This window comes from Trachemys scripta, chromosome 17 (assembly GCF_013100865.1).
Source record: "Trachemys scripta elegans isolate TJP31775 chromosome 17, CAS_Tse_1.0, whole genome shotgun sequence".
Taxonomy (NCBI): domain Eukaryota; kingdom Metazoa; phylum Chordata; order Testudines; family Emydidae; genus Trachemys; species Trachemys scripta.
This window is the reverse complement of record NC_048314.1, coordinates 7,991,792-8,015,391: the sequence shown is the minus strand read 5'-3', so window position 1 is coordinate 8,015,391 and position 23,600 is coordinate 7,991,792. Positions and strand designations below refer to the sequence as shown.

Here is a 23,600-nt window from a genome sequence, read left to right as displayed (position 1 = left end):
ATAGCCTTTCATGTGTTTGCAAGGGATTTGCAAAACATAGTTTATGTTAAAAGACTAGTTCCAGTCCTGCCTGATGAACAATGGGAGAATCAGCTACAGCAGCGTGGTGTGCTTCTTTCACCTTCATGACTGAAAATTTCCCAAACACCATCAGTGGAAAATTATCAGGTTTTTCCCGCAACAAATAAAATACAAACTTGGTGCTTTCCTGCTGCTTTCTGAAAGCAACACAGAGCCGATGGTGTCCCTACCTCCCCAACCCCTCCCCATTCTGAATCCCATTCTTCAAAAGCTCATATAAAAATGGAGACAAAACAGATTAATGTTTAATTCCATAAATTAGACTCCTCCCCCTCCTGGGGAGAAAGATAAAAACTGGTGCATTAAACTAATTACTAACTTATCTCTTTGGAGATTAAAGGGTTTTTATCACCATGATAATAAATGCTTTTTAATGGAACTGTCTTGTAATGTTGTCTAAATCATCATTAGGGAGCAGCAGAAAACAAGGAGGTGGGAAGGAGAAGAGGGACCTACTTCGTGCTAAGTGCGAAGGGAGCTGGAGGAGTTAGTGAGGGCTGATGTGATGCCTGCAGTTTGATAAGACGGAAAGGAAGCAGAAACTGGAACTGACTTACCAGAAAGGAACAAAGGAAGATGAAAGAGACAAAGTAAAAATAGGCAAAGTCACTGCCACATTCGTTTTTGGTGAGGCCGGAGAGTTTGTCGCAGGCTCGGTTACTGAGGCAGGACAGCATGATCTCGTGCCAAGCTTCCCCGGTGGCACTCCTACAGATGGGGGGACAAAGATTCAATGAAAGGCAAAAGCGTGAGTTCTTTTGACTACAGAAATGTACACCATTAGAGATAATCAGAGCTTTGCCCAGCACACCTGGGCCTGTTACAGGAGATCAAATTAACCAAAAAGACACCCTCTAACAAGCTTTTCTAAATTCTATTTTGAATTCCGTTATCAATTTTTTGTTACAAACTACATCTTGCTTCCATCCATGGCTAGCTTGTGTGTGTTCGTATGCATTCTTGGAAGCAGTTTGCACTGGCATTTACTGTACCTGATTCATTTACCAACTTTGTGAAAGAAAGAAATGAAAAAGATTCCCCTACCCTCACCCCCATGTTACAGGGAAACAAAATCAACCTGACAGGCTCAGATAGGATAAACTGAATCTGTTTCTGGAAAGTGAAAATAGATTAATTAAAGTCAGTCAAGTACAAAGGACAAATGTAATCAAAGAAGTTTAACGCCCCACACCCCAAACCCAACAGCTCTGCCTTGATGGTGGCTGAAAATCCAGTGGAGAGGAAGTGAAACATAAACAGACTCTTCGGTCTTAATCTATCATTTTAGGTGGATGCATCAGAATACTGTGGCCTATCACTGTTATGAAAGTCTCCTGGGTTTTTCTTTAACTTCTTCCCCCCTCTCTCTTTCCCTGTGTTCTATATAGCAGCAGTTCCTGTAGTAAGAAAGAGATGTAAATATAACCTTAAATTTTCCCAAAGTGACTCCCAACTGTCACACGCTATTTAAAAATAAATAAATTCACCAGTCCCAGAGGCACTCAGCCAAATGTACCTTCTCCCATAGCAGTAGTCACTTCTTGTCTCTTTTCCAAGCATTCTTCCATCAAATGACTGAAACTTAACTTGTATGCAATGTAATTGCCACCACGTTGGTCCCAGGATGTTAGACAAGGTGGGTGAGGTAATATATTTTATTCCACCAACTTCTGTTGGTGAGAGGGACTGGCTCTGTGTGTCTCTGTGTATCTCGAAAAGCTTGTCTTTCTCACCAACAGAAGTTGGTCCAATAAAATATATTACCTCACCCACCTTGCCTCTAGGGTGACCAGATGTCCCGGTTTTATAGGGACAGTCCCGATATTTGGGGCTTTTTCTTATATAGGCTCCTCTTACCCCCACCCCCTGTCTGGTCATCCTACTTGCCTCTGACACTTAGTTTCAGATTAATAGATTATAAAGCCAGAAGGGATCATTATGATAATCTAGTCTGACTTCCCGTATATCACAGGCCAAAGAACTTCACCCAATAATTGATGCATCAAGTCCATAACTTCTGCCAGAGGGCCTGATTCTCCATTGCCCGGATCTTATGGAGCTGTTTACACCTGTGCAAAGTGGGCATAAGGTGCTGCAGCTCTGAAGTCCTAACATATTTGTTATTCCACTTGTTTCCCCCCCCCCCCGCTAAACTTGACAAACTCCATAGGATATTACAGCATGAACTGTTAAAACATCCACACAGTACCCGACTCATGTGCCTTGACCCTGATCCTGGGGCTGGTTCAATTCCTTGTGCAAGTCAGAGCAGCCATGAGACTTCTCTAAGTTGTGCAAGGTGCAACTGGGGATCACCAGAGTCAGGCCCCAGACCTTTGTCCACCCTTCTACAGCGATGGTATAGCACAAAGCTAGCAAAGTCAGCTCTAGGCCACTCAGGAATTCCCCCTATTCTAGGAGTATCCTCAGCTGGCTGGTTAAACTAACTTTACAGTCTCCCGTGCTGCTGTGAAAAAAAAGGGCTATATCAGGGGCCAGGATCTGGCCCAAAGGATCCAGGGGCAAGATTGAAAAAAAATCTGATTTTATTACAGTTAAGAACATAAGAACGGCCATACTGGATCTGACCAAAGCTCCATCTAGCCCAGTATCCTGTCTTCTGACAGTGGCCAGTGCCAGGTGCCCCAGAGGGAATGAACAGAACAGGGAATCATCAAGTGATCCAGACCCTGTTGCCCATTTCCAGCTTCTGGCAAACAGAGGCTAGGGACACCATTCCTGCCAATCCTGCCTAATAGCCATTGATGGACCTATCCTCCATCAATTTATCTAGTTCTTTTTTGAACCCTGTTATCGTCTTGGCCTTCATAACATCCTCTGGCAAGGAGTTCCACAGGTTGACTGTGCATTGTGTGAAAAAATACTTCCTTTTGTTTGTTTTAAACTTGCTCCCTATTAATTTCATTTGGTGACCCCTAGTTCTTGTGTTATGAGAAGGAGTAAATAACACTTCCTTATTTACTTTCTTCACAGCAGTCATGATTTTATAGACCTCTATCATATCCCCCCTTAGTCATCTTTTTTCCAAGCTGAAAAGTCCCAGTCTTATTAATCTCTCCTCATATGGCAGCCGTTCCATACCCCTAATCATTTTTGTTGCCCTTTTATGAACCTTTTCCAATTCCAATGTATCTTTTTGAGATGGGGTGTCCACATCTGCATGCAGTATTCAAGATTTGGGCATACCATGGATTTATACAGAGGCAATGGGATATTTCCTGTCTTATTATCTATCCCTTTCTTAAGGATTCCCAACATTCTATTCTCTTTTTTGACTGCCGCTGCACATTGAGTGGATGTTTTCAGAGAACTATTCACAATGACTCCAAGACCTCTTTCTTGAGTGGTAACAGCTAATTTAGACACCATCATTGTATATGTATAGCTGGGATTATGTTTTCCATTGTGCATTACTTTGCATTTATCAACATTGACTTTCATCTGCCATTTTGTTGCCCAGTCACCCAGTTTTGAGAAATCCTTTTGTAGCTCTTCGCAGTCTGCCTGGGACTTAACTGTCTTGAGAAGTTTTGTATCAGCAGCAAATTTTGCCACCCCACTGTTTACCTCTTTTTCCAGATCATTTATGAATATGTTGAATAGGACTGGGCCCGGTACAGACCCCTGGGGGACACCATTATATATCTCTCTCCATTCTGAAAACTGACCATTTATTCCTATCCTTTGTTTCCTATCTTTTAACCAGTCACCAATCCATGAGAGGACCTTCCCTGTTATCCCATGACTGCTTACTTTGCTTAATAGCCTTTGGTGAGGAACCTTGTTGAAGGTTTTCTGAAAATCTAAATATACTATATCCACTGGATCCCCTTTGTCCACATGCTTGTTGACCCCCTCAAAGAATTCTAATAGATTGGTGAAGCATGATTTCCCTTCACAAAAATCATGTTGACTCTTCCCCAACAAATTATGTTAATCTATGTCTCTGACAATTTCGTTCTTTACTATAGTTTCAACCAGTTTGCCTGGTATTGAAGTTAGGCTTACTGGGGTCACCTCTGGAGCCCTTTTTAAAAATTGGTGTCACATTAGCTATCCTCCAGTCATTTGGTACAGAAGCTGATTTAAATGATAGGTTACAGACTACAGTTAGTAGTCCTGCAATTTCACATTTGAGTTCCTTCAGAAGTCTTGGGTGAATACCATCTGTTCCTGGTGACTTATTACTGTTTAGTTTATCAATTTGTTCCAAAACCTCCTCTAATGACAACTCAATCTGGGACAGTTCCTCAGATTTGTCACTTAAAAAGAATGACTCAGGTTTGGGAATCTTCCTCACATTTGCAACCATGAAGACTGATACAAAGAATTTGTTTAGTTTCTCCGCAATGGCTTTATCATCCTTGAGTGCTCCTTTAGCATCTTGATCATCCAGTGTCCCCCCATCCTGCTTCTGATGTACTTACACATTTTTTTGCTATTACTTTTTGAGTTTTTGGCTAGCTGTTCTTCAAATTCTTTTTTGGCCTTCCTAATGAGATTTTTACACTTCATTTGCCAGAGTTTATGCTCCTTTCTATTTTCCTCACTAGGATTTAACTTCCATTTTTTAAAGGATGCCTTTTTGCCTCTTGCTGCTTCTTTTACTTTGTTGTTTAACCACAGTGGCTCTTTTTTGGTTCCCTTACTATGTTTTTTAATTTGGGGTATACATTTACGTTGAGCCTCTATTATGGTGTCTTTAAAAAGTTTCCATGCAGCTTGCAGGGATTTTGGTTTTGGTGTTGTACCTTTTAATTTCTGTTTCACTGATCTCCTAATTTTTGTGTAGTTCCCCTTTCTGAAATTAAATGCTACAGTGTTGGGCCGTTGTGGTGTTTTCCCCGCCACAGGGGTGTTAAATTTAATTATATTATGGTCACTATTACCAAGCGTCCAGGTATATTCGCCTCTTGGACCTGATTCTGTACTCCACTTAGGACTAAATCAAGAATTGTCTCTTGTGGGTTCCAGGACTAGCTGCTCCAAGAAGCAATTATTTAAGGTGTCAAGAAACTTTATCTCTGCATCCCGCCCTGAGGTGATATGTACCCAGTCAATATGGGGTAGTTGAAATTCCCCATTATTATCGAGTTTTTTATTTTAATAGCCTCTCTAATCTCCCTGAGCATTTCACAGTCACTATCACCATGCTGGTCAGGTGGTCGGTAATATAGCCCTACTGCTATATTAATATTCAAGCACGGAATTACTATCCATAGAGATTCTATGGTACAGTTTGGTTCATTTAAGATTTTTACTTCATGTGATTCTATGCTTTCTTTCACATATAGTGCCACTCTCCCAGAAATTAAGAGATTAATTTCAACCAGATTATTTTAAACTGCATAAGCAAACCAGAGTGAGCTAATTTCATGTCTGTCTGGCTCTACACACACTCCATTAATCAAGATTCTTAGCAGGATATCCAGTTACAAGCATTACATCATCAGAATAAAGTTTCATTGGCTGACCAAAGCCTGAGCCCCTGACATTGGTGCTAGCGGCTTGCGGAAGCAGTAGCCTTATGCAAAAATTAACCATTTCTTGTGCATAACATATAGCCCACCCAGTTGTCAGTGAAATATACACAATAAAAGGCAAAGCTACCAAATATTGAGGGTTGTTTTTTTCTCCTTTTGTTAGAACCACAGAAAAGGCAACAGACGGCTGAAAATATGGCTACAATTCACTTAAAAGTGGATTCCTTTTCCAACGCAAATGAGTGCAAGTGGAAATGGATTCATTCTGAACCACAAGTAGCTTTGAAATATGAAATTTCAAGTTGCTCATGATGCAAAAATAACCGTTAAGTTGAATCTGTCAAAACAGCAAACTCTGAGTGGCATAAACTCACCTGAAATGAAACAGCAATTTGTGTGCAAAGTCTGGCAGATACATTTCCAGCTGATGTGTACAGCTCTAACCATGAGGAACAGAAAACGGAGGGAGGTATACTTCACTACAACTGCTGCGCTTGGAGGACTTCTATCACTCAAATAACCTCAGCAAATTAAACTGGCACATGAAGACAGAAACTTATTTATTACTCATGTGGAAAACCTAAAAGTTCGTAGATTTTATTTTATTTACCTGAACAATAGCATCAGGGCTTGCAAGAAAGTTCTGAAGTTGTTGTGTCGATTAATTGAGGTATCATCATCTAGTGCAATGTTTCCAAATACCTGCAAAAGAAAACAAAAGCAATCAGGACCAAATGCAGCCTGGGGTAAGCTCCCCCGGGAATCTCTGGTCGCAAGTCAGCAGTGATGCATGACAGCAGCACAGTTGGCATAACTGTGCATAAAACAGACGTTAGAGAGGGTGGTAATGTAACTTGCATCGAGTTGACATTCAGCAGATGGGCAAAATGGGTGGATCATATACTGTGGAGGCAGGGGTGGAGCAGGAAAGACGTCAAACAGAAGAGAAGATGGCCTGGATGCAAATCCAGCTGGCTGTCCCCAAAACTGATGGAGCCAATTCAGCTTTAGCATACGCAGGTGTAACTTTCATTGATTTCAATCAGAGTTACTTCCGCTGAACACCTGGGCTGCATTGGATCTCCAGGGAATATCAGATGGGAAAAAACACACATTTCGGACACCCAGGGCCCAATTTGTCAGTGCGTCTGAGCGCTGTTTGGCACAGGACCTTGGGGTGGGGGCAAAGGGGGCTTTATGCCTTCTCTGCACCTCTCCTATTCTGGAGCCCGGGGAGCTCTTCACCTTACTCTGAAATAGGCCCACTGCTGGAGGCAGGCTGTAGCAATAGCTTGTCTAATGCTCTGCGTCAGCACGGCAAATCTTAGATTTTTAGATATTGAAGCCAAAATGTTACCTGCATGCCGATAATGGCATAGATGAAGAAGAGCATCGCAATGAGGAGACACACATAAGGCAAGGCCTGTAGAAAAACCAACAGGGTCAGCATTAACAAAGCAGGGCCACAGACTAGCCAAGAGTCTTTACTCATTATTGGCAAAAAGAAGAGCAGGAGTACTTGTGGCACCTTAGAGACTAACAAATTTATTAGAGCATAAGCTTTCGTGGACTCAGCCCACTTCTTCGGATGCATATAGAATGGAACATATATTGAGGAGATATATATACACACATACAGAGAGCATAAACAGGTGGGAGTTGTCTTACCAACTCTGAAGCCCTTGAGGAATTTCACCATGATTTCAATAATTTCCATCCCACCATCAACCTCAGCCTAGATCAATCCACACAAGCGGTCCATTTCCTGGACACTACTGTGCTAATAATCGATGGTCACATCAATACCACCCTATACCGGAAACCTACTGACCGCTACACTTACCTACATGCCTCCAGCTTCCATCCAGGATACACCACACGATCCATTGTCTACAGCCAAGCTCTAAGTTATAACCGCATTTGCTCCAATCCCTCGGATAGAGACAAGCACCTACAAGATCTCTATCAAGCATTCTTAAAACTACAATACCCACCTGCTGAAGTGAAAAAACAGATTGACAGAGCCAGACGAGTACCCAGAAGTCACCTCCTACAAGACAGGCCCAACAAAGAAAATAACAGAACACCACTAGCTGTCACCTTCAGCCCCCAACTAAAACCTCTCTCTGTTACTCTGAAACCTACTCATTATTGGTTAGCCAGGTGCTTTGTCACATTGTGTGTGGTTTGGATGAGAGCACTAGCAAGAGAAACCGGAGCGGCTGTGGCGCAAAGGAGACCTTCAGAAGATACATTGCTGGCAGCAGGTCTTGCCTTATTACAAACCATTAGGATTTTTTTATAGAGTTAGTTTCCCCCAGTGTTATATTGCATACATATCCTTGTGAGTAGACAGAACCTACCCAGAGAGGAAGCAATAACAGACTGCATGGTGCATACTTTAGCTTAGAAACGACATACCTTGGCAGTTCTCAGGCAAAGTTACACAATGATAAAATAGCTATTTCTAAAAAAATTTAAAAAAAAACATTCTCTGAGAAAAATACGTCTACAAAGAAGCAAGCATTGGTTTTAATTGGGCAGAAAATTACATTGGCGGGAAAAAGTTTTCATGCTAAATCATTAAGGGCTAGACTTTGACTCGGCCTAGATGCCCATGCTGAGAGTTAGTACGGACCCAATCTGTGCAAGTCACCAGGACCTTGCATCTGGGTGAGCAGGAGTGATGTGCCTGCTCGCTCCTTCCCCTGGAGCAGATGTGAGGGGAGGAGAATGGCTGGAGCTGCAGCTCCTCCATAGGCCAGCTAGCACAGCTGAACCAGCACGGTGTGGGGGGGAAGAGAGACGCTGATAACCGGGAACTGTAAGTGCTCAGGACCAGGCTCTTCTGTGCCTATGTTTCCACCCATGTAAAAAATGGGGACAATAATATTGTTATTCTGAGGGCTGGGCACTCAGACCACCTCACTGGAGCTGCGGGGCGTGATGATCCATTCAAGCCAAATGAGGGAACAATTAAATGCCCCTTTCTTTAGCAGTAGCTGAAACAAGGGAAAACCATCGCCCGAGGCCAGACCGCATGCAGTCCTGGGCCATGCAGTCCAAGGAGTTTCCTGGGATTCCGATAACAAATGCAGCGGTAGGGGACTGATTTGATTGCAGCCATGGGCGAGAGAGAGAGAGAGAGAGGAGCAGGAGAAACACCTCAGAAGCACGGAGAAGGCAGCAAGGGAGCCTGACAGACTGCCAGGGAAGCACTTGTAGCGTGACCCTGGGAAAGAGCTGAGAGAGAGCCCTTTTGGGCTGAGTGCTGGCTGGAAAGAGGCTTGGAAACTGCAAGCAAAGAACCCGTCTCTCGCTGTTTGATTCCTGGAAACAGGACTTGGTACATTCCTTGCAAGAAAACAGGATCATACCAATGAATATACCCAACTCCATCGTCGATTTCTCCTCCCAACAGAAACAACCTACAAGACCCTGAAAATCAGTGAACCGCTTGGGCCAAAGGGGGTAACAATCCTTATCTGCCTCAGGGTGGAGTTGTGAGGACATGTTCATTCATGTCTGCAGTGCTTATTGAGTCAGATAGAAGTTGCTACAGAAGTGCAGTGTATTATCAGCAGGCAGTGGGGACACACTTTGGTTTCCAGGTCGAATCATCAATCAGTCTTGGATAGGGTCGTATATTAAGCAGAGTGCAGTTTCTCCATACAAGGCCATCTCTGTGGATGAGGGGAAAGCAGTGGATGTGTTATTCCTTGACTTTAGCAAAGCTTTTGATACAGTCTCCCACGGTATTCTTGCCAGCAAGTTAAAGAAGTATGGGCCAGATGAATGGACTATAAGGTGGATAGAAAGCTGGCTAGATCATCGGGCTCAACGGGTAGTGATCAATGTCTCCATGTCTAGTTGGTGGCCGGTATCAAGCGGAGTGCCCCAAGGGTCAGTCCTGGGGTCGGTTTTGTTCAATATCTTCATTAATGATCTGGAGGATGGCATGGACTGCACTCTCAGCAAGTTTGCAGATGACACTAAACTGGGAGGAGTGGTAGATACGCTGGAGGGTAGGGACAGGATACAGAGAAACCTAGACAAATTGGAGGATTGGGCCAAAAGAAATCTGATGAGGTTCAACAAGGACAAGTGCAGAGTCCTGCACTTAGAACGGAAGTATCCCATGCACTGCTACAGACTAGGGACCGAGTGGCTAGGCAGCCGTTCTGCAGAAAAGGACCTAGGAGTTACAGTGGATGAGAAGCTGGATATGAGTCAACAGAGTGCCCTTGTTGCCGAGAAGGCTAACGGCATTTTGGGCTGTATAAGTAGGAGCATTGCCAGCAGATTAAGGGATGTGATCATTCCCCTCTATTCAGTATTGGTGAGGCCTCATGTGGAGTACTGTGTCCAGTTTTGGGCCCACACTACAAGAAGGATGTGGAAAAATTGGAAAGAGTCCAGCGGAGGGCAACAAAAATGATTGGGGGCTGGAGCACATGACTTATGAGGAGAGGCTCAGGGAACTGGGATTATTTAGTCTGCAGAAGAGAAGAATGAGGGGGGATTTGATAGCTGCTTTCAACTACCTGAAAGAGGATCTAGACTGTTCTCAGTGGTACCAGATGACAGAATAAGGAGCAATGGTCTCAAGTTGCAGTGGGGAAGGTCTAGGTTGGATATTAGGAAAACCTTTTTCACTAGGAGGGTGGTGAAGCACTGGAATGCATTACCTAGGGAGGTGGTGGAATCTCCTTCCTTAGAAGTTTTTAAGGTCAGGTTTGACAAAGCCCTGGCTGGGATGATTTAGTTGGGGATTGGTGCTGCTTTGAGCAGGGGGTTGGACTAGATGACCTCCTGAGGTCCCTTCCAACCCTGATATTCTATGATTTTATGATTCTCTTGCCCCCCCAAATGTTTCGGATCATCTGACTTTGGCCTGTATCATTACAGATGTTATTAGCGATCTTGCGACTATCCGGCTCTCTTAGAAGTCCAGCCAAAGTATTTGGCTCATGCAGCTGCAGCTCTCTCTCTCTCTCTCTCTCTCTCAAGACCAGGCCGGGTGACTTGCTCAAGATCCGTGTGACTTGCTCTGTCAGTGGCAGAGGTTGATCCAAACCCAGTGCCTCCTGAGTCCCACTCTTGTATTTTAACTACAAGCCCACCCCTTCCACCATTCTGTGGGCACCGGTTTATTTCGGAGGAGGAACATTCTCAGTCCAAGGGTGGGAGATGTTTTTGGTTAGTTTTAAACTGGCTGCTGTAGCTATGATAGACTAAAACCCTCCCCCACCCAGCCCATGGATTGAATCCTTAAGGAAAGTGCTATCAAACAAACGTCATGGGGTGTTTATTTTAAAGCATACCAGCCATAGCAATAGACTCTTTAATTACACGGCCTGACATCTGGGCGAGAGTGGAAATGTTGAAGGCGTATTAGAAACCACCAGCTTGCCTGCCCCACGGTCTCTCAAAGGATTTTAAATACAATCTCATTGTAATGAACTCAAGTTCCAGCTCTCCAGGCTGCAGCCTGCACCGCATACTGCTGCCTTCCTGCTGTAGTGACACGAGCCCCATTGCCATTCTCCGACACCTCCCCATTTATTTCAAAACCTTGTTTTGAAATCCAACAGAGGGTTAGCTCAGTGGTTTGAGCATTGGCCTCCTAAACCCAGCATTGTGAGTTCAATCCTTGAGAGGGCCACTTAGGATCTGGGGCAAAAATCTGTCTGGGGATTGGTCCTGCTTCGAGCAGGGGCTTGGACTAGATGACCTCCTGAGGTCCCTTCCAACCTTGATATTGCGCTCAGGTCCTCTGAACAATCCTTTCCCACTTCCCCTGGCCATCTAGCAATGTCCTTGACCATATCCCCTTCACCTACTCTTGGAGGAAGTTTCTGCTACTGGGAACATCCTGCTTCGCTGACTCCACGTCACATTCCAAACACGCTCCCTCTGGACTTCACTTTCCCTTGTAGTTATTTATGGATTAACTCTGTAAGGCATTTGCAGGGGGGGCAGTTTGCATGGAAGGCCCTAGACACAATAAACCTGTACTATTGTTCTCAGGAGAGCTCCTGCAGCAAAAACTTCCATGCAATGATCTAAAGCGGCAGCTGTAAGACCTCAAGCTAGAGGGAAGCTGTATACGCAGTAGAAATCCTGACAGATGATACATAGACATACAGAGCAGTACATCACACACTCTGCTGTAACTCAGTGTATGCACCTAAGTCAGGGTAGGGGAAAATGCTGTTAGCTGCATGTGGATGTGGGCTAATGGATAGGTCTGCACTTTGAGCCCTTGGCTAACAGGAGAATGTAAGCTCTTTGGGGCATCTTTTACTTGTGTGTTTGTACAGCACCTAGCACCATGAGGCTGAGGCCTCTACCACAGTAGAAACAATTAGTAATAATATATGCTAAATATTATCATTGCAGATGGTCTGGTGACTACACTGAGACATCCCTATAGAATTTAGGAGAAAATGATAGTCTTCCTAATCTACAGAATTTAATTACAGCCCTTCTACAGAATTAAAATCCAAACAAGCCCCACTCATTCTCTACCTTCTATAGGTTTTGGAAAGCCCTACTAAATATCTATAGACCCCAGCTGTTTTCGCCACTGTTACATTCTAGAAGAGGTTTTGCAGCAGATAGAGCAGGAGACTGGAACGTGTTGCACTCCTGCGCTTTATTTCTGTGTCTGCAACTGACTCGCTTTGGGGCTAATTTTCCAAGGTGTTGAGCACCAGCAAGATCCACTGTTGTCGGATGTTAGGGGTAGTCAGTGCTTCTGAAAGTCAGACCAAGGAGGACCTTCATCAAGTTAATTACCCATCTTACAGAAAGGTTATCAGAGAATGGCCTTCTCGGGACGCTGAAAAGCTTCATTCTTTAGTATTTGATGTCCTCCTCTGGAAGATGCTACAGAAGTGCAAAGCATTAGCTGATCCCGCTCGGCTCTCAAGCCTGGCTGCCACTCACCTTAAAAGACTGTACAAATGTCCAGAGCAGAATGCGGATGGTGTAACCCTGGCGAAGAAGTTTGATAAGTCTGGCTGCCCTGAAGAGCCGCAGGAAGCTGAGGTTGATGAAGTTGTCCTGTGGAAAGTAAAGGTTTTGTGTCCTTCAGAAATTAACGCGACTAGAAACCACAGCCCGCAAAAAAGAAATTAAAATTACCGGCTTCACGATCTAAGCAGCAAATCGGCCACCAGAAAACCTTCCAAAAGAAACATTCGTCAGTGCAGATCACTCCACATGCAGTAAGTCGAGAAAACCCCTCTCTACAAAAGCCCCTCCCTCGGCTATTGGGTAAATAATAAAAAAGAAAAACGGCCCTCACACGCTTTTCTTTGAATTCTTGTTTTCTTTATGCAAAGCAGGTTTCCCCAAACCGTTAAGGAAAGGTGATGGTGCATTATTATTATTTGCTCTTGAGTGGGATTGTTTTGAAGCCTTGGGTTGGCTCATTTTATTTTTATTAGAGTGAATCCAACGTAAGCCAAGGGAGTCTATAACAGTGGATACCATTAGCTTCTTCCATGACAAAGGAAGAGATCAGCCAATCCACTTTAAAGCGCCCTCCTTTTAGAAATATTTACACAACAGGTGATAGGACAGGAGCCTTGCTGACAAGCATTGCTGGGGCATGACCATTATCTTTAGAAGCCTGATCATTTGTAGACTACAGTGACTTGAGAGAAGGTTGAATGTTCAGCAGCAGGGGTTGCCCTTAGGAGCCTGCTGACTTATTAATGATTCATAAATATCCCTTTTAAGGTGGATCAAAGAAATGCCAGGGATTTTGATTTTCATTTGATTGTTTTGGTTGATTCTCCTCCTCCCTTCCCTTTTCTTTTCTTTGACCGAAAATAGCTCAACTAATGAGCTAATCTAGAGGGGGGTCTTTCCAAAAGAAAACATGCAAACGTTAAAATAGGAGGGCCGGGGGGAATCTAAGTAGATTTAAAAAAAAAAAAAGTCCCCCTGCCTGCGCTGATCCCAAATCTCATGAATGTGAAACTTTAACCCCAGGAATTAATTTGACAAGGTTAACTACATAAAATCCCACCTAGTATTAAGCAATGGAGGGGGGGACACAATCATAAGGAGGCCTTGTAGCTAAAGATGAATCAGTATAGTCTCCCCCTTCTTCCATCTCCCCCCCGCATCATCTTTTACCACAAGATACCTGCTCAGATTAAAGTGACTGAAAGCTCTTGTTTATTTGGGTGCATAGCTCATGCTGAGTTTTTAGGCGCTTGTTTTATCTATGAACTTATTTAAATGCCAGCTCAGCAATTGGGCCAATAGTGCTGCATTCCACCGAGACCATCAACTGGTTCAAGAAATCAGTTTCAGACATGCACTTGTTTTGTGTTTAAAAGGCAAGCGGCTCAGAGTTAGGCATATACTGTATGTCAGACTCAATCCTAAAATAAAGAGAAAAGAGAAAAGCACAGAGATGTTCAATGAAAGAGCAGACAACACAAAGCTATTTCTGGTCTACAACGGAAGGCAGATCATAGCAGGCAAAACGCAAGCAAGGATTCTCCTGGGCTCTTCAAGGTTAGCAAAACAGCGCGGAGGATTCAAAGATTATTTCTTAAAACTATACTTTTCTCTAGGTTGTTGCTCCTTCATAAAATACCTAGCAGAGCTCAGCTCAGCATTAAAGGCCATCTATGGACAGGAGTCAGATTCTGACTGTGGTTACACAGCAATGTAAATATATCCAAACTTCATTGCTTTAATCTAGGCTTCAACCTAAACACACGGTCTAAGATCTCGAGTGGTCAGTTGCATCTGTGCATAGTGGGGGTACATATCACCACTGGGATTGGGGCGCACTTCATACTGACCTTGTGCAGGCCTGATCCAAAGCCCAATGAAGCCAATAGAAAGACTTCACCTTATTAGCAGGTGTTGGATCAGGCCCCATCTGACCACATAAGGTGCATGACTTCGGAGAATCAGGCCCTTAACTCCCATTGATACAATAGGTAGATATGGCATGATATTTGGGCCAGATCCTGCACATACAAACACGCACATGACTACTTTCCTCATATAAGTAGTTCTGTGCACATACAGTAAGTGTGAACAGGATCAGGCCCTGAGTTTATAAAACATTAGAAGTGCATTTATACAGCATTTTCCCCCCTAAGGATTATTACCGCATTTGCTTAGTAGTAAAAACGTTATAGTTTGTTTTGTCCAGACTCCAGTTAGAACTCCCTCATAATCACAGTCAGCTGATATGATGCTTAACATTTGTCTTGATCAGTGTCATGGTCAGCACTGCATTAGCTAACTCAATTTTTCACTCTACGGGAGAACACAGGACAACTATGTAATGGTAAGAAGTGCTAAGATCTCTCCCACATGAACCTGGTCCAGGATCGAATCTTCAAATATGCCTCAGGGAGTTAGGCACCCAACTCTCATTGAAATTTATTGGGAGTTGGGTGGCTAACAACTTTCAGTTCTTTTTTTATTTTTTTGAACAGACCCAGGCTCAACACCTGCTTTGCCAACACACCTGCCACCATTTCACCAATTGTAACAAAATGAACAGCCCAGAGGAGGATGACCAGAGACCCAGGAAAATCCTACTTTATCAACAGTTACGAAGCATTTGAGGGACGGTTCTCCGTGCTATTCACTGGTTGGTAACATTACACACGCAACTGTGATAATCAAAGCGGTATTGCGTGTGTGTTACCCCCCAGTACACTGTGTAGAAATCCTGCCCCTCGTTGGCAAGAGTGCCTCAGCAGTTATTAGGATCACATGCAATTAAAGGGGAAACTCCACATTGCAATATTTCTTGTGCTCAATTGTTTTTGCACTGATTTTCCTTTCAATTAACTCTATGTGACACACGAATGTCATTCCTGTGGATTATTTGTTTCATTCTTGCTATCCCCCTTTTTCTGTTGCACAGGTGCTGAAGACTGACCAGGGTGACATTATTAAGTATTAGCTTTTACCCATTCCCATGATATCATGTTATTTACCATATTTAAAAGCAGCAAAGTGACCATAAATATGACATCCTGCTATTGTCCAAATCTGCTCCTTCTGCATCTACCGCATCATCTCGGCTTCATTTGCAGACAGCTAAACTGTTGGCAGTGTCAGCAGAGGCAGTGAAGATGCAGAAAAGCCATCTGTATTTTATTCTGCTCTGGGTATTGGCAGCAAAATAACTGGCTAAGTTAATTCCAGAAGCTTTTATTTGAAATGGCAGTTGTGACGCCTTATGCCACAACTGAATTCATTCCCACGGACTATCATATCGATGTTAGTTACATCTAACAGAACGATGAAATCAGTGAAAATTACATTAGTGTGCTTCATATGCCTGTTTTTTTTCTTTCAGCTAACTTATGCCAACACTGTCAAAACTGAATTTGGCCCAGAGATATAACAGAAAACAAATGGACTGCAGCTATAGGATATGTCTACTCCACCATTAGCGCTGTGGTTGCAGCTCGGGTAGGCATACCTGCACTGACTTTAGCCTACCGTGGATAAATACAGCATGAAGATGCAATGGCTCAGGTCATGGCCTGGACCAGCAACCTGAATACATTGCCAGGGTTCCAGATGGGCTTGGACGGCCCATGCTGCTGCGTCTTCACTGCAGACAGGCTAGCCGTCTTCCTTCAGAATAACGGTTTTTCCAAAGCCATGCGCCGCATGTGGCAGGAATTTGGCCTTGAGGACAGAGGTCAGCCTTTGGGTCTTCAGTGCTGTGACTGGGATATCTCGGGGAGCCTTTACTGCACTGTAGGGGTGACAGTTGGGAACTAACATTTCAACGATATCACTAAGAATGAGTGTGTGAACAGTCTGAAATGTGCAGAGAGAAGGGTATGGTCTTCCAAAATGCACGTGACTCTATTAACATTAAGGGAAATGACCTTGGGTGAAAAGTGACTTCATTGAAGTCAATGGAGAACTCTCACTGAAGTCAAGAGGGCCAAGATTTCACCCTATCTATGTGTGTGTTCAGGAGGTTCTGTCAGTTCAGGCATGTTGTTTCCAGCAGCCCTGATCCTAGAAAGTGAAGTCAAGGGGATTCCACAAGCATGTCAGGTTCAACCCATGGAGGATCAGGATCTAAACCATTAAGCTGCACCACGGGTAGTACCAAGGCCCACGTTCTCAAACATGGGTGACAAAGTTGTATGAGAATAAATTGTGCCCTCGCTTGTTGTACATTCAGAACCTGCTTTTGCACACACACAAATTGGGTAGTGCAATCACGGCCTGAGACCATCACTGCTGTAATAATTCTAGTTACCGTCAAGCACATCAAGCACGCACCTTTCAGATTTCACCATGAAAATTCTAGAAAGGCATCATTTGAACTTTGCATTGCTTTTTCTTCTCGGTTGCTTCCCAGAAGACAACGTCCTCCCACGACCCTGCATTAAATGGTTACGGAACGTGTGTGTTTGCACTCTGTCATGGAGGCCAAAGCTAATTTAATCTCTGGAGAAAACCGCAACTGTGCAACGGAAAATCCAGATGGAACACTAACACAGCTTAAAGGGATGCTGCCAGATAAAATGCATGCATTTTTAATAAACCCATTTCCTTAGCTGTGTTACTAATACCACCTGGGATTATTACAAATGGAATAGTTTTTGAAATGTATTTTTTCACAATCTAAATGGCTTGCTTTTTGTATTTGCTTATCTTGGGCAAAGAAAACAGTCTATGGTTGGATTTCCTATAAGCCAATGGGAGTTAGGCACCTAACACTGATTGAATTTCAATGGAATTTGGATTCCTAAATCCTTTCGGCCTTTTTTGCAACCCCAGCCTCATTTATTTTATTTAGAATGCTTCACTTTTGTTGCTAGTCACTGTCTTCTTCTAGATCTCACGTGGCGGCAAAATGGGAGCCTGTTGGCTTTGCAGTGGGCATTCAAAGCCAAAGAAAGTCAATGTTTTCACTAACCACTTTTTAATTCAATGAAATTAATTCTATATCAGCCTCACTAAAAATCTTTGCCTTTCAAGCAAAGTTAAACTGTGGGTTTAAAGCACCTGGAATTGTCCTTTTAAATGGACCACTTCCTTTTTCCACAAAGTCCAACAAATCTCAGTATAAAATAGCGGTTGCTTAGAATGTTAAATTTGATTCTATAACCTGCGAAATAAAGATTTCCCAAGCCAAACAATCTTCCCTACTCCAGGTCATACGAAAGCAGGTATCCTTCTAACTCTTATTCAGACCTCCATGAAAATAAAGCAAGTGTCAGTTTCCCCTTTATCGTTATCAAGAATAACAACAAACAGCAAAAAATGGGCTATTGGTAACTTTGTGTGCCTTGTGTCACCAATTAGCCAATGGGAAAAAGATGCACAAGAGAAGCCAGTTGTGAGGCACACTGCAGACATACAGTGAGGCTTTCCACTAGTGCAATCGGAAATCTCATCAAAATGAAATAAAATTAAAAATAAAAATAATAATAAAACAAGAGAAAATAAAAGCAGAGAATTAAATAATTGTTTAAATTCAATGAAACCAACCGTTTCCTATATGTGATGTTTTCATGGATGAATATTTGCAAGATTATTTACAAATTATTTTTTGAGCAGCAGGTGCACAACATACAGACGGAGACATGGTTTTCGCATTGTATGTTGATTGGATGGCGTGATTCAGCAGGTAGGTAAGGAAAATAAAGAACAAAAACAGAAAACAAAAGAGAAAATGAGTAATCAGGACAAGCAAAGAACAGAAGCTCTGAAAATTTCATTGGAAAAGAATTGTTGGGTTTTGGTTTTTTCCCCTTTTTTTAATGGTAATTATACAAATTAAAGAAATGCTTCAAATCAAAATAGATTTTGAAACCCTAAAGGTAACACAGACAGTGTGGCAGTTATTTGCATTTCATTTTGTAATGCAAATTAGTAAACAGTTCACAAACACTTTTTATTTTATTTTTTTGTATTTCCAGGCAGAGAAATAGATGTCAGTTTCACATATGCTCTCAGCACCTCCTGCGCTCAGAAGAACTGACCTGTCTTTAACTCCATCTAATTTACTTAGGTTATTAAACCAGGGAAAAACTGACATACGTGTTTTTGCCTAAGGAAATAAAAAAAAAAATCTACTGCATTCACAAAGTAAATTACATATAACACGACTAAGAAATTTAAAAAAAAGCAGTTAATCAACACATTTCTTTTCCTTTTATCTTTACTCTTCAGTGGTACAAAAGTGCTGATGCAGCAAGGCCAGCCGGGTTAGCTGGTTGAGTTGGCTTGGAGAGTATTTACAGTTGGAAAGTTGAGGGAGATTGGCCAAGCAGGAAACAGGAATCATTGCACCTATGTGCAAGCCAGATCTATCTCTTGCCCATCTCTAGTCACAGTTTGCCAGCCATCTCAGGGTTGGTCCCACAGAGGAGTCCTTCCCCTATGGACAGTGGAAAGGAATTCATTTTCCATCATAGGGACCCATGAACAGAAATTGTGCTGAGCTGAGAATGGCCAGGATGTCATCTGGGCAGGGGTGAGCAACGTGTCCGTACACAGCCACAAGTGTCCATGGTAAAAATGTTGAAGTCCATGGTAATTTTTCAAAAAATGGAATGATTGAATGACATAACCGCCCCCAATGTCCGTCACTAAGTACAGTAATTCTGTCAAGCGTCCGTCGCGCAACATGGTGGTGCCGACCCCTGCGTCTGGGGTCCTTTGTGCCCAGGTTCAAACAACAATATGTTACTTCAAGCTGATAACTAGTTAGGCTGAGCACCTGTGTGGGGGTTAACTAGTGGTGTCATACAAATGTCCATACTGTTGTTTACTTCCTGCTGAGAGTCTTGCCCAGAGGCAGGCCGGCTATCAACAAAAGGGGCATTTCCTCCAATACGGAAACGATACACTTTTGACACCAATCTTTGGAAAATGACCCGAGAACAAAGTCCCTTTCCTTTCTCCGGCTCCTGCAGTTTGTATAAAACCACAGCCTTGATCCCAGAAGCATGTGCGTGATGCACAAGGGTTGCTATGTTCCAGACTATGCATGAATAGAGATGCTATGTGAGTTCAAGTAAGGTTAAGCACTAGCTGCACTCTTCTATGCTGAGCCAAAGTAAGTCTTAGTCCCTTTGCCAGCCACACTCCTTTACACGCCAGAGCACAAGGGGCAGGAAAGGCGTTGGGCACGGACAAAGATTGAACACAACTGAAGGGATACGCCCTGAAGTATGCGTCTCAAATTTCTAATGCGGCACCACACTGCCTGTGCCCCTCGTAAGATCTGTTCCAGCTCCGAGGTGGAGTTATTGGTGTCTGCCCGGCCATGCTCTCGCTAAATTCCCTCGTGCTCCTTGTTCTTTACACCATTTTTCACGTGGTAACATTTTCAAAAGCAGCTCAGTGATTAGGAATCTACGACCCACTGAAATGTAAAGGGACAAAGCTGCTTGGGCCCAGATCCTCAGAGATCCTTACCCAACACCCCCGGATTTCAATGTTTGCTCAGAAGTGTAAAAGAAAGGAGAGCTTGGATCAATTTCTGTCCTGCACTTCCAGGAGATGGAGTACAGCTGGGGCAGCCAAGGGGGAGAGGTCCAAAGGCAGGCTCCACGTGCCCTCCAGATTTTGGGCTGTTGCAGGGGCCAAAACAGCCCTTGGTGTAACGCAGGCAGCCCTAGGGCCTGCTCTGAGTTACAGCTGCCTGGGCCTGTGTCTGTACCAGGCGAGGTCAGAATGGCCATAGTGGTGTGTGGCACAGCCTTGCCCCCCCATGCCTGGGTTTGTGAAATGGGGCCATAGCAGGGGGCTGAATCCCTCCTCCTGGGTTCCACCCTGGGTATCACTGGCTTCTTTGGGGTTGGAGAAGGAAGAAAAGTTCCAGGGGAGCCAAGCCCCTGTTGCAAGGTTGCCTAGATTGCACCCAGGAGGATGAAACTATAAAAGTACATTTCTGTTTGTGAATGACGCACTGCAAACTAGAATTATTTATTGCTGTTACTGTCCTGTTCTAGATGTAATTTATGGAACACCATTTCAAAAAAAAAAAAGCGTCATTAAGCAATGATTTCAGGAGATCGGTATGTCCCTGTCACCCTTAAGTGAGTTAAGCTCCTTTCTAACATCTCTTCAGCCAGCTTTGTGTGGTGCCTGAGAACTATTCGCGCCCTGATCCTGTCTGAAGTTTACAAAAAGATGTGCTCTGCTTAAAGGATTGTTCACCAGAGGCTACAAAGCTGTTCCGTAACGAGGAATATGTTACTATAGACAGCGACAAACTGGAGAGAGTTCAGAGGACAGCAACAAAGATGACAGAAACCCACTGAGGAAAAGGCTGAGACAAGTGAGCATATTCAGTTGAGAGGAAAGAAGAGTAAAAGGGAGACAAGACAACTGTATACAAATACTTATAAAGGCACGATTAAAAGAGAGCAAGGATTAAAATAGGTTCATTAGTCAATGGATACGGAACAAGGGGTAATGGGCTGGAGCTGAAAAGGGGCATTTAGGTTAAATGTTAGGGAAAAGTTTGTAAGAACAGTTTTGCAACAGAACTCGCAGCCAAGGGAAGCTGCAGAACCAGTGTAGCTGGAAATGTTCAGACACCCCTCTCTGCGGGGGAGCTCGATACATTTAGTTACTCTTATACCAGGATGTAAATGCTGGCTAAAATGCAACTTGGCAGCATCCATGAAAAGTGTTACAGGTGCTTGGAAGTTTGGCTCTTTTGTATATGACCATCTTCTGATGTAATTTATACCATCCTTTAAACCATCGAAGTATTTTGCCCTCCATACATGATGGTTAAGCTTGAAGAAATCACAGTACAATAAAAGAGTAATGCAGGCATGCATATTAAATCATTGGTCATTCCTAGCACATTGTATTTTCAGAATTACTATGGGCTTGTCTACATGAATATTTAGCTTGCAGCAAGCTGACGGGTGTATCTACCCTGCACTAGCCTGCCGTGCATTAACAGTTTGGTATTGTGCATTGATCCCATCCTATTGCAAACAGAACTAGATCAAAGCGCACTAATGAACTGTTAATGCGTGTCAGCAGGGTCCAAGTGGACAGTTAGTCTGCAGCAGGCTAGTGTGGTGTAGGATTCACACCTCAGCTTGCCATGAACTAAATGTTCACATAGACAAGCTCTAGATAAATCTGTTACAATTTGAGTGTGAAATGTACTATTTGTGCGGAGACCTGCATACATATTTACTCATCTGTGTTATGATTATAGGAAGCTCTAAGGTCCATCTCATTGCCCGCTGAGGGTCAGACTATGGTTGGCCTCTCCATGGCGATGCAGGAGAAGAAAGGTGGGAGCATGGAGCTTCTCCCCCCAGCACTTTTTCTGCAGAGCCAGGCAAAATTTCTATCTCTGCACTCTCCTGACAACAGATAGTGCTCCATCCTAGCAATGGCTGGAGTGCAAACTACCCCAAAATTGTGGGTGGGGGAGGTAAGAAGACCGACAATGACACTGGGGTAAACTTCTCCTCCCCAAACAAATCACCACCCCCACACCAGCCAGTTGTGTGATAGCTGCTTCCAGGGTCCTGGGATATAGCAGCTTTGCACCATGCAGCATGGACCGGTAACAAAGGTACAATTGGCTCGATTCTGTAATCGAGTCCCTGGGACAGGACTTCTTAGAGTAAGGGGGAAGGTCTGGGCTCTCAGTACACACAGAAATATCCTAAAACATGTCTCTAGGGACTAGTCTGCATGGCAAATTAAGTGTGGCGAGCCAGGGTGTGAATATACAATGCACCAGTTTCCCGTGCAGTAACATCCTGCGTGGAGACTGCTACAGACCACTGAAAGTCGCAGAGTGCGGTTTGACATTCTACAGGTAGTAACCGGGACATTCAGTGAGCTGGACAGTGTCCATAGAGGATGTTACACTAGCACGTGTGTTGTAGATTCACACCCAGCTTGCCGTGTACTGACTTGCCATGTAGATAATGTACAAGGAAAAGTTACAGTGCTGTACATTTTCAATATGCACAGCTAAAACAACATCAGAATGTGATGAAGATAAGAATAGTTCATAAGCGGGGTAAAACCAGGTTCTCGGTATGGGGTCATTATTCTTCCTTGCCCTTATGAAAATATCCTATAGAATTTAATAGAAAGTAGGACATTTTTAAACAATCCTCAAAAATTCCTTAGCAGTGATGGAAGTCTCTTACATTTTACAGCTCAGCTGGTAAGTTCTACAGAAATGATCTCATTCTCTACTACATTCTTTTAATACTAATTTCTATGGAAACCTTTTATGTAGATTTTAAAAAATGAACAATGACCCCAACATGGCTAAACTGAGGTTGCAGACAATGCTATTGTTCTAACTCTCCTCCTTCCTCACCCCATCTGCTCCTTCCTGGTTTGTCACTTTCACTCTTTTTGTCCAATACAAAACATAGATTGAAAGCTCGAAGGGACAGAGAACAGCATCTTTACATAAGAACGGCCATACCGGGTCAGACTAAAGGTCCATCTAAGGCCAGTATCCTGTCTTCCGACAGTGGCCAATGCCAGGTGCCCCAGAGGGAATGAACAGAACAGTGATCCATCCCCTGTCACCCATTTCCAGCTTCTGGCAAACAGAGGCTATCCCTGCCCATCCTGGTTAATAGCCATTGATAGACCTGTCCTCCATGAACTTATCTAGTTCTTTTTTGAACCCTGTTATAGTCTTGGCCTTCACAACATCCCTTGGCAAAGAGTCCCACAGGCTGACTGTGCACTGTGTGAAGAAATACTTCCTTTTATTTGTTTTAAACCTGCTGCTCATTAATTTCATTTGGTGACCCCTAGTTCTTGTGTTGAGAAGCAGTAAATAACACTTCCTTATTTCCTCTGAGAAGCTCCTAGCACAGTGTGGGACACTACAAAACAGAAACAATTGTAATAACCCTCTTTGGGTTTCTTCTCCATTAAATTCTATAGGACTTTTCCATGAAGGGGTAAAAAAGGCTCAAGGATGGGATCTTTTCATTAAAGGAGAAAGAGATGGCATATCCTAGC

The 23,600-nt window shown here is 43.4% G+C and overlaps 1 protein-coding gene across 20 annotated transcripts in view; it reads right to left on the bottom strand.

Annotated features, from left to right (window-relative positions):
* Nucleotides 1–23,600, bottom strand: part of CACNA1B (calcium voltage-gated channel subunit alpha1 B) — a 504,183-nt gene that overhangs the window by 62,154 nt on the left and 418,429 nt on the right. For 14 of the 20 annotated variants that reach the window (XM_034793506.1, XM_034793514.1, XM_034793505.1 and 11 more), the window contains 5 exons: nucleotides 18,105–18,110; nucleotides 12,537–12,653; nucleotides 6,943–7,008; nucleotides 6,196–6,287; nucleotides 639–789 (listed from right to left, as the gene is read on the bottom strand). In XM_034793506.1, the coding sequence (XP_034649397.1) occupies nucleotides 639–789; nucleotides 6,196–6,287; nucleotides 6,943–7,008; nucleotides 12,537–12,653; nucleotides 18,105–18,110 (432 nt within the window). The remainder of the gene's footprint in view (nucleotides 1–638; nucleotides 790–6,195; nucleotides 6,288–6,942; nucleotides 7,009–12,536; nucleotides 12,654–18,104; nucleotides 18,111–23,600) is intronic. The other 6 variants (XM_034793508.1, XM_034793507.1, XM_034793519.1 and 3 more) reach the window with 1 other exon arrangement.